The following is a 12105-nucleotide window of genomic DNA, read 5'->3' on the forward strand; positions in this document are numbered from 1 at the left end:
ATTGTGTCTGCTTTCAAATACTTAATTTTTCATGTTAACAGTAGGTGTTATTGTTGCAAGTGAGAATAGTTTGCTATATTATTACTTATTTATTACACAGTAGTGCAATTAAATGGTGACAAGTCATAGCATTAAATAGCATACAAATACTTAGTCCCAATCTCCCAAAATTGAAAGCAGGCAGTTGTATTTACCTCAACCTCCAGAAAGTCGTGGAGCTTCTTGCATGTGGCCGAGAAGGTCTCAGAAGTGCCAAACTCAAAGTACCACAGTTTATTCTTTGTTCTGAAAAACAAAACAACAAGAAGTGTAAGGGGACTAGGAGGAAACAAAAATCTATCTCTCCCCACATCAAAATCTACTGCCATACAGTGAGCAATACAAAAAGTGGACAAAAAGTGGATAAAAAGTGATTTCCCTCTCTCTCCTCGCAATTTCTCTTTTAGTCAGTCTGGGTTTTATGGAATAGCTCTCTGTCTATAATAGCTTTGATTCATGTACAGTTTGTCAGAAATGCATTTATTTCAGACTTTTCAGAATTGATTTGGAAGTATTCTCCACAATTTTTTATCAACTAAAATATATATTACAATAAAAAAAGTTTTATTGTCACATACACCAGATAGGTGCAGTGAAATGTGTTGTTTTACAGGGTCAGCCATAGTAGTGCGGCAGCCATGCAGCAAATTAGGGTTAAGTGCCTTTCTCAAGGGCACATCGACAGATTTTTCACCTTGTCGGCTCGGGTATTCAAACCAGCAACCTTTCGGTTTCTGACCCAACACTCTAACCGCTAGGCTACCTGCTGCCCTACAACCCACTACTGTAAATACCATCCACTATTGTTTGAGAATTTAAAATACATTTGATATTGGATTGAAAACATATACACAAAATCCAATCTCCAAAAACATACGTCATTCATTAATCATAATGTCTCACACACGTAGAAGCCCAAAAGCTAATGTAAAGCCGATTAACCACCAGAGTATGTGGGGTGGGTACCTAGCTTTAAAACACAGCAAGGGGTGAGAGAGGGTAATCTAACTGGCCCTTCAATTAACTGAGGACTGGGGTGCTGCTCCCCTGGTTTCCTAGGGGCACACTCTCCCAGAGCTAAGCCTGATGATCAATGACCCTGCTAGTTAGAGTCACCATCTGTCTTTATAACAATGTGATACTCTGTATAGAGACTATATGCTTTTACTTTACTGAGCCGGCTTGTATTTATTAAGCGTCTCAGAATAGGAGTCCGGGACTAGGATCAGGTTCCAACTGTCCATTCATAACAATCTAAAAGGAAAAACTGATCCTAGACCAACACTCCTACTCTGCGATGCTTTATGAATACTGTCCCAGACGTTAATCTGAGGATTGATGCAGAATGTAGTCCTCTGTAGCTCAGCTGGTAGAGCACGGCGCTTGTAACGCCAAGGTAGTGGGTTCGATCCCCGGGACCACCCAAACACAAAAATGTATGCACGCATGACTGTACGTCGCTTTGGATAAAAGCGTCTGCTAAATGGCATATTATTATTAAGACAGAGCAAGCTGTAAAACAAAGCAAATAGATATTCAGAAATACTCCACATGGACTGTTGAGTGAGAATGGATAACTGTAGGCGTAATACCCAAAGGGAAATGATCATACAGAACATAGAAAAAAAATCTCTATGAAGACAGGATTTCTTATAGACACTCCAAGGTTTAAAAGGCCTACAAGGTGAATCAATATTGCTAAATGCTCTGGTAGCCACAGTTTGGCCAGCAAAGATTACTTGTCTCAACTTATTGCACTCTGCCCATAGAGTTAGTGAGCTTTGAAAGATTCATAATAACTCGCAGCTCATCCCCCTTTGAGTATGAATTAAGTGGGGAAAGAAAATATCTATCAACATGTGTTAAGAAAGATGTTCAAACTTATTTCGCCTGGCAAAAACAGATGGAGCAGTCTTTGAAGGAGGAATATTAGCTACTCTTTGTAGACCCTGTACTGTTCATGTAGTACACATTGAAGTTAAGTTTAATAAGTTAATTTAATGAGGCATAAAACAACGATGGTGGACTGATTGCTGCTCTAACATTCATAGCATCACATCCCATCTGTATTGAGAAAGTTTATGAGCACCAATGTCTCTTTACAGCTAAATGCTTGACTTTCTTTAGAGATTTTTTTGAAAGCACACCTCACAGCCATTGGTTAATTTAGCCAGAAACCCCAACAGAAGATTTATCATCATGGGGCTTTCGACAGAGAGAAAAAAACAACCTTACAACAGTGCTGACATGCAGAACTGAATACAATAAAAAATTGCCTTCTTTTCGCTGGAATCAAAGCCTTACAAGCGGGATGTATTAGTGTAAGCAGAGTAACAATCACTAAATTATTGATTTCCTCATTAGGAATTTTGTCAGGACCATTTAGCCGCATTATAAATGAGCTTTCATTAGCCACTTGCAGGATAGCCCGGCCCGATGTTGATTTATAATGTGCAACATGGTCAATATAGGTGTGGAATGAGAGGAGTAAGGAGAGAGAGAGAGAGAGAGAGAGAGAGAGAGAGAGAGAGAGAGAGAGAGAGAGAGAGAGAGAGAGAGAGAGAGAGAGAGAGAGAGAGAGAGAGAGAGATAGAGAGATAGAGAGAGAGAGAGAGAGAGATAGAGAGAGAGAGAGAGAGAGGGAGAGGGAGAGAGAGAGAGTTAGAGAGAGAGAGAGAGAGAGAGAGAGAGAGAGAGAGAGAGAGAGGGAGAGAGAGGGAGAGCGAAAGAGCGCAAAAGAGAGCGAAAGAAAGAGCGAAAGAGAGAGAGAGAGAGACAGTGGGGGGAGACAGTGGGGGGAGACATGGGGCATACTGAGAGGGCCTACTACACAATAACACATCTACCATCTCTCAAACATGACTTCCAACAGCTGCCCTGGGCTCCATGTGCAAACCTCACCATAAATCTGTGCGCTTAGCAGACTTGGGTTCAAATATTATTTGAAATAATTTTAAAATACTTCCATTGTGCTTGATTGAACTTGCCTGTTGCAATATACCAATAGAAAAGTCCCCAAAATGCAATCCCCCTGACCTTACACTTAAGGCAGGCTAAAGCAAATGCTCAATGTAGGCTATTTCAAATATTTCAAATACTATTTGAACCCAGGTCTGGTTCCTACTCACAAGAAACTTGCCTATGGCAGCCGAGAACGAAAACACACAAGCACTCCTGTCGCAGACAAAACACAAATACAGACATGAGCATAATTTGCAAACAAAAGAATGCGGTGGCCTATTCACCAGTCTATTCAAAAACAAAGCAACTAGTGGTGTGACTGAAACTAAATGATGTGCAGTCTTTACACCTGCAGTGAGCTGTTGGGACGAATGATTTCCAGAGCTAGCTGAGGTGAAATTATTTTGGTTTGTTTTTGTTATTTTCAAGAGGCTCTCGCACATCTGAAGCTCTGTGACCTTTAACACACAGGGGAACTACCCAGGTCTCCAAGCAGCTGTATTACTTGGTTGCCAGGCGGAAAGTTTCTCTCTGTTTACATGAGAGGCAAACTCAACAGGAGGCTATTATTCTCCTCCGATGTACAGTACCTTTTGTACAGCGCACCACTTATCACCACAGTAATAGGCTTAATACAGCATGTCTAAAACACATAACATACAGTACACACAGCACACACAGTACAATATAACCAAAACCAAACACAGCACATTGTAGACAGTCTCAAGTCGACTTTGTAGTAGTTAAAAATGGGAACAGATAGTCGAAATCTGAATGTCCTGTTTGTTCCCTCCACTTAATGTAGGATGTCTAAAACACGTGTAAAACATACAGTAGTTTATACAGCAAATTCACTCTTTTACAGAACAATATCAAGTTTATATTGTACTATAAACAGAACCAAAACACAGCACTTTGTCGTCCTCAAGTCTACTTAATGTAGTTATACAACGGAATAGATAAAGTCAAAATCAACATATACTACTAGAACATTGACTTTTTTACAGTACAATATAACCAAAACCGAAACGCAGCGCTTTGCCTTCTTCAAGTCTACAACTTTGTGTAGTAGTTAAACATGGGAATAAATAGAGTCATCTGACAGTCCTGTCGATTCCCTCCACTTAACCTAACAAGAGAGCCATGGCAACAAATCACGGCCTTATCTCCCTGTTCATTAAGTAATTAGGAGCATCCCATTGGCCCCATCGGATTCCCATCCTTTTTGTGCTGATAGACTGGCGCTCAGCACCATGATCTGACACACAGCTGGAACAGGGAGAAGCTCCAATGAGATGGCCATTGAGGATCAATGGAGAATCAACTGAAAATGATGGTCTGAACAGGTTGATACTTTTGATGTGGGTCAAGATATTTGAATATAAAGGGGTTTCATTAACCAGAATGTGTCCATAATATCATAACTTATAATATATCGCAAATGTAAGTTAATTTTGAAGATCAGATACACAAAGAAAGGTACTTTTTCCACCACTGAGTGCATTAGAGACAATTTGTAGCTACAACTGCAATGTCAAAGACAACACTGTCTCCGGTTTCACCAACCACTGAAGCAAGCAGCTCCCTGCGCAGACTTAACACAGTATTATGCCCCTGTTCTCTCCTCATCAGTCAACTCATCTACTTTATAAACCTCTGTCTCGTCACTGTATTAAAAAGTGTCAAAGGCAAACAGGCTTCAGTGTAGCATGGCTAGGCTATCCCCAGGCCACAGCACCTTGTAATGCTCTTTAATGCTCTTTCTACTGTCCAATGTTAGCATGAGGCACAGAGCCATTGATTTTTCCCTCTGACACTTAATCTAAGCCCCCATGATCTATGACCTTATTTTCACACTAATTAATTTTTTATCAGAGGTGATAAATATCACATTGACATAACCAACTCTTTGTGCATTGCATCAATGCACTGTTTTGTTAAACATGACACCGCCCCGAGTGCTACAACACTGACTGGCAGCTTGAAAAATGGCCTGTGTTGTGATGTCTCCCCTTTCTTAAAGAGATAACGCCAAATAAAACAGTACAATGAATGGGTTTGTTTGAACTACAAGCAAATTATCACTGGGTGTATTTATAATATCAGTATCATCCCAGCAAAACAAAATTGGTTCTGTGAAAGTTCCGAGAACATTTGTTAAGTTGCAGCAAATGTTCTCATAACACAAAAACTGTCCAGTCTTGCTGATGATTATACAATGTTTGTATAAAACATTCGCCTGATGTCGCGAGATCGTTCCCAGAACACATTTAGTCTGTTCTTTAAAGGTTCCCAGAATGTGTCATTAGATTGTGGGAACATTGTTGGGATACGACAAGGTTCCCAAAACACTAAAACTGTCCAGTTGTGCTGATATTCAGATAATGTTTGTATCAGGGTGCACAAAACATTCCTTTGATGTTGCAAGAATATTGACAGATCAGCGTTTCTGAGTTCTTTAAAGGTTCCCAGAACATTGAATTAGGTTGTGGGAACAGTGTGGGTACAAGATATGCTCAGTTGTGATGACATTCATACAATGTTTAAGTTAGGGTGCACAGGACATTCCCTTAATGTTGTAAGAATGTTGACAGAACACCTGGTCAAAATTCCCAGAACATTTAATTAAGTTATGGGAGTTGTCTGGGATGTTGCAAGAATATTCTTGTGATACTCACATATTGTACTTAAGAGGTTGCACAGAACATACCCACAATATTACACGATGTTCCACAATTTCCAAATAAGTCTGTTTTTATTACTTTTATTTGTTTTAGGTTTAGTATACTATTCCATTGATGTTCACACAATATATATTGTACCTTGTATTGGAGGGAGCCTGATAGCCTGGTAGTCTGTCGAAAGGTTGGTTATTAAATGATTGCACCTGAGCTCCTAGAGTGTGCGGCTCTCCTGTTCTTTTTCAAGTGTTCTACTCCGCTAGCCAGCACCTCGCCTAAACAGGTGTGTCACGGTTTCGGCCGAGACTGCTCCTCCTCCTGGTTCGGGCAGGCTTCTGCGTTCACCGTCCCCGGAATACTAGCTGCCACCGTTGTATGTTTCGTGGTGTGATTGCTTTAGTCTGTCTTGTACACCTGTGTCTGTTTGTGTTCTAATTACGTGTCTTATAAGTTCCCTGTTTTGTATTAGTTAGATTGTGTGTTGTTGTTTGCCTGTCGTGCGGAGCTGCGTGTTTTGCGCTCTGTTAGTTTTGTTTATTGTTTTACGCATGTTGCGTAATTCCCTCGCCTCCGTTTGTTTTCGAGGTCGTGTACTGTTTTGTTGCACTTTGGACTAGTAAAGTCTTTTGGACGAATCCTCTGTGTCCTGCGCCTGACTCCTCCACCACATCCACATCGGTTCTTTTGACAGAACAACACACCGACTATGGAGTCAGCAGGAGCAGCGGCGGCACCCAAGTCGCTGGAAGAGCGGATCAGCTATCAAGACACCATGATCCGGCAACTTGGGGCCGCCATGGACGAGGTGTCCAACACTCTGCGCCGGTTGGTGACTGGAGAGGTGCCTACGCCTTCTTACTCCATCCCATCACCAACGGCCAGTCCTCCTCTCTCAGCACCGGAACCCAGTGGCATTCGGCTCTCGCTCCCGAGGGCATATGACGGTTCTGCAGCCGGGTGTCAGGGGTTCCTCCTGCAGGTGGAACTCTACCTGGCTACCATACACCCAGCGCCCTCGGGATACGAGAGCGTCTCCGCCCTCATCTCCTGTCTATCCGGCAAGGCGTTGGAGTGGGCCAACGCCGAATGGAGGGGAATAGACGCCGCTACCATCACCTACGCGGAGTTCTCCCGCCGCTTCAGGGCTGTCTTCGATCACCCTCCTGAAGGGAAAGCGGCGGGGGAGCGTCTGTTCCACCTCCGACAGGGGAAGAGGAGCGCACAGGAGTTCACACTGGAGTTCCGGACGCTAGCGGCGGATGCGGGGTGGAATGAGAGGGCCCTCATCGACCATTACCGGTGCAGCCTACGAGAGGACGTTCGTCGTGAGCTGGCCTGCAGGGACACCAACCTATCATTCGACCAGTTGGTGGACATCTCCATACGTCTCGACACCCTGCTGGCTACCCGCGGATGTCCCGAGTGGGGGCCGACCATTCCACCCTCCAGCACCTCCGAGCCGATTCCCATGGAGCTCGGGGGTGCTGGCGCTAGAGAGAGGAGGAGAGAGAACTCGAGGGGGGCCACCCCCTGCACCAACTGTGGCCGTGGAGGACACACCGCGGCCAGGTGCTGGGGAGGGTCTCCTGGGAGAGGGGACAACAGGTCACGCACTGGGGAGTCATTTCAGGTGAGTAGGCGCCCCACTTACCCAGAACTTTCTGTTGGTCACATTAGTATTCCTGTGAGATTTCCACAGGTGGCACCTCATTCCCAGCATAAGGCGCTAGTAGATTCAGGCGCAGCTGGGAATTTTATTGATCGGGCATTTTGTTATAGGTTTGGAATTCCCCTTCGGCCGGTAGAAGCCCCCTTTCCTGTCCACGCCTTAGACAGCCGGCCGTTGGGGTCGGGGCTGATCAGAGAAGTCACAGCACCACTTACTATGACGACGCAGGGGGGTCATGAGGAGATCATTCAGTTTTATCTGATTGACTCTCCTGCGTACCCCGTGGTGTTGGGGCTTCCCTGGTTAAGCACCCATGATCCTACCATTGCGTGGCAACAGAGGGCTCTTATGGAGTGGTCTGCCCAGTGTGTAGGGAGATGTCTAGGTGTTTCCTTAGGGGCGACCTCGGTTGAGAGACTTACATAGCCGAGTCCTTGGCATAGGGATACATACGGTCCTCCACTTCCCCGGTTTCCTCGAGTTTCTTCTTTGTGAAGAAGAAGGACGGGGGTTTGCGCCCGTGTATTGATTACCGTAGTCTCAATCAGATCACGGTTAAGTACAGTTACCCTCTTCCACTGATTGCGACTATGACGGAGTCATTACGCGGAGCGCAGTTCTTCACAAAGTTGGATCTCAGGAGCGCGTACAATCTGGTGCGCATTAGGGAGGGGGATGAATGGAAAACGGCATTTAGCACCACCTCGGGTCATTACGAGTATCTCGTCATGCCATACGGGCTAATGAATGCTCCTTCAGTCTTCCAATCCTTTGTTGACGAGATTTTCCGGGACATGCATGGGCAGGGTGTGGTAGTGTACATCGACGACATCCTAGTGTACTCTTCTACACGAGCCGAGCATGTAGCCCTGGTGCGCCGAGTGTTGAGAAGACTGTTGGAGCATGACTTGTATGTCAAGGCAGAGAAATGCCTGTTCTTCCAGGAGTCCGTCTCCTTTTTGGGTTATCGGTTGTCCGCGTCTGGTGTGGAGATAGAGGTAGACCGTGTGTCGGCCGTGCGTAATTGGCAAACTCCAACCACTGTAAAAGAGGTGCAGCAGTTCTTGGGTTTTTATAATTACTACCGGAGGTTTATTCGGGGCTTTGGACAGGTTGCAGCGCCCATTACGTCCCTGTTAAAGGGGGGTCCGGTTCGTCTGCAGTGGTCAGCTGAGGCGGACAGGGCATTTGTCAAACTGAAGAACCTGTTCACCTTGGCCCCGGTGCTGGCGCATCCGGATCCCTCTTTACCATTCCAAGTAGAGGTAGACGCGTCCGAGACCGGTTTTGGGGCAGTCCTGTCACAACGGTCCGGCACGCCACCTAAGCTCCGCCCCTGTGCGTTCTACTCTAAGAAACTCAGCTCGGCGGAGCGCAATTATGACGTTGGGGACAGGGAGCTGTTAGCTGTAGTCCAGGCCCTAAAGGTGTGGAGGCATTGGCTTGAGGGGGCTCAACACCCTTTCCTCATTCTGACCGATCACCGTAACCTGGAGTACATCCGGGCAGCTAGGAGATTGAACCCTCGTCAGGCTAGGTGGAACATGTTCCTGACCCGGTTTGTTTTTAAGATCACATACATCCCAGGGTCCCAGAACGGTGAGGCAGACGCCCTGTCCCGGCGGTATGACACAGAGGAGAGGTCCATTGAGCCCACTTCCATACTGCCGGAGTCTTGTCTGGTGGCTCCGGTGGTATGGGAGGTCGATACGGAAATCGAGCGGGCACTGCGTGCCGACCCTACTCCCCCCGAGTGTCCTGTGGGGCGGAAGTACGTTCCGCTCGAGGTTCGTGATCGTCTTATTTATTGGGCTCATACATCACCCTCCTCTGGACATCCAGGTATTGGCCGGACAGTGCACTGCCTTAGCGTGAAATACTGGTGGCCAACGTTAGCTAAGGATGTGAGGGTTTATGTCTCCTCCTGCTCGGTGTGCGCCCAGTGTAAGGCGCCTAGACATTTGCCCAGGGGTAAGTTACATCCCCTGCCCGTTCCACAACGACCATGGTCCCACCTCTCGGTGGATTTTGTGACCGACCTACCCCCTTCCCAGGGGAATACCACCATTTTGGTCGTTGTGGATCGGTTTTCCAAGGCCTGTCGTCTCCTCCCAATGCTGGGTCTCCCTACTGCCCTACAGACCGCCGAGGCCCTATTTACCCACGTGTTCCGGCACTATGGGGTCCCCAAGGATATTGTGTCTGACCGAGGTCCCCTGTTTACCTCCAGAGTCTGGGGGGCGTTCATGGAACGCTTGGGGGTCTCGGTGAGCCTTACCTCGGGGTACCACCCAGAGAGCAATGGGCAGGTTGAACGAGTCAACCAGGATGTGGGTAGGTTTTTGAGGTCCTATTGCCGGGACCGGCCGGAGGAGTGGTCCAGGTATATCCCCTGGGCCGAGATGGCCCAGAACTCTCTCCGCCACTCCTCCACCGGTTTAACACCTTTCCAGTGTGTTTTAGGGTATCAGCCGGTCCTGGCACCGTGGCACGAGAGCAAGATCGAGGCCCCTGCGGTGGACGAGTGGATTCGGCACTCGGAGGAGACGTGGGACGCTGCCCATGTCCATCTGCAGCGGGCCATCCGTCAACAAAAGGCGAGCGCCGATCGCCACCGCAGTGAGGGACCGGTGTACGCACCGGGAGATCGAGTCTGGCTCTCGACTCGAAACCTGCCCCTCCGCCTGCCCTGCCGGAAGCTGGGTCGGCGGTTTGTGGGGCCCTTCAAAGTCCTGAGAAGATTGAACGAGGTGTGTTACAGGTTACAACTGCCTATTGAATACAAAAATATTAACCCCTCGTTCCATGTGTCTCTTCTCAGGCCGGTGGTAGCTGGCCCACTCCAAGAAGATGAGATAGGAGAGACCCCTCCGCCCCCTTTGGACATCGAGGGGGCCCCGGCGTACAGGGTCCGGACCATCTTGGACTCGAGGCGCCGGATGAGTGGTCTCCAGTATCTCGTGGAGTGGGAGGGGTACGGTCCGGAGGAACGGTACTGGGTGCCTAGGAGGGACATCCTCGATCCTTCCCTCCTGACTGAGTTCCACCGTGGGCATCCCACGCGCTCGGGTCCGCGTCCTCCTGGCCGTCCCCGAGGCCGGGGTCGGCGCACGGCTGGAGCCGCGCGTCAAGGGGGGGGTACTGTCACGGTTTCGGCCGAGACTGCTCCTCCTCCTGGTTCGGGCAGGCTTCGGCGTTCGCCGTCCCCGGAGTACTAGCTGCCACCGTTGTATGTTTCGTGGTGTGATTGCTTTAGTCTGTCTTGTACACCTGTGTCTGTTTGTGTTCTAATTACGTGTCTTATAAGTTCCCTGTTTTGTATTAGTTAGATTGTGTGTTGTTGTTTGCCTGTCGTGCGGAGCTGCGTGTTTTGCGCTCTGTTAGTTTTGTTTATTGTTTTACGCATGTTGCGTAATTCCCTCGCCTCCGTTTGTTTTCGAGGTCGTGTACTGTTTTGTTGCACTTTGGACTAGTAAAGTATTTTGGACGAATCCTCTGTGTCCTGCGCCTGACTCCTCCACCACATCCACATCGGTTCTTTTGACAAGGTGTGCCTTTCTTTCACCTCCAGATTAACCTTGTCTTGGAGGCCCTCAGAACATTTCAAGAACATTTTGAAAATGTTCTATTTAAGTTTTACCTAATATTACCATAACATTCTCAGCATGCACATTTCTAGTTCCTTGAAGCATACTAATGGCAATTTGCATTTGAGGATTGTATTGTAGGCCCACTACAAGGTGATATAGACACACAGCATTTCATTTCATCCATTTAATGTAAAAAAAAATGGTCCAATAATGAAATACAAATAATCCTAGATTCATCACAATACATATACTGAAGTAACAGAATGGCTTGTAAGGGATATGGTCCTATCAATTGTTATAATATAGGGACTACAATAATCAGACACAAAAATCTATAAACTTAAAATCTATCTAATGTACATTATTTGCAGTCTGTTATCGCTCACCCTAGACGTGAACATACTGCTGGTGGGAAGGTGTGAGAAGAGAACCGTGTAGCCAGCTGGTGGCTCTGCAGGGGCCATGGGGGCTCAACAGAGGCTGGGGGACACAACAGGGACTAGGAGACTATTGGAGGAATGATGGGGAGTCAATATGTGGTTGGGGTCTTGGACAGTAAGAGCTGCTGCTACAATGTGAGAAATCAGAGGGCATTGAGACTACTATAGGGGTTTCATCTTCAATATTAGAAAAAAAGGGTTCCAAAAGGGTTCTTCGGCTGTCCCCATAGGAGAACCCTTTTTGGTTCTAGGTAGAACCCTTTTTGGTTCCATGTATTACCCTCTGTGGAAAGGGTTCTACATGGAACCCCAAAGGGTTCTACCTGGAACCCAAAAGGGTTCTACACCATTTTTTCTAAGCCTGTATAGAAGTATCATATGAAATATTACATAACAACCAGTTTGAATTAGAGTTTATGGGATTTACTGAAGACTGGTGGCTCACTTCTGAGGTCCAGACAAGTGTGAAACTATGTTTATATAGGATATACGGCTGTGTGTGTGTGTGTGTGTCCATGCATTAGTGAGTGTGTGCGTTTGTTAATTTTTGTGTGTACAGTATATGCATGCGCTCACTTGCCTGCATATGCACGTGTGTGACTGTGTGTATACTCACGCTGGGCTGGGGACAGGGCCACAGGTGAGATCTCTCTAAATTACACTCACAAGTGGCCATTAATTATAGATGACATCCTGGTCAGACAAACGATTTCATCCTCAAATGA

At 46.8% G+C, this 12105-nt stretch overlaps 1 protein-coding gene across 6 annotated transcripts in view; it reads right to left on the reverse strand.

Annotated features, from left to right (window-relative positions):
- The window catches only part of LOC311119677 (diacylglycerol kinase beta-like), a 59040-nt gene that overhangs the window by 13566 nt on the left and 33369 nt on the right, over positions 1–12105 (reverse strand). For all 6 annotated transcript variants that reach the window (XM_084157772.1, XM_084157771.1, XM_084157773.1 and 3 more), the window contains one exon: positions 195–285. In XM_084157772.1, coding sequence (XP_084013898.1) covers positions 195–285 — 91 coding nt within the window. The remainder of the gene's footprint in view (positions 1–194; positions 286–12105) is intronic.

Source organism: Coregonus lavaretus (assembly GCF_964263955.1).
Source record: "Coregonus lavaretus genome assembly, chromosome: 3".
NCBI lineage: Eukaryota > Metazoa > Chordata > Actinopteri > Salmoniformes > Salmonidae > Coregonus > Coregonus lavaretus.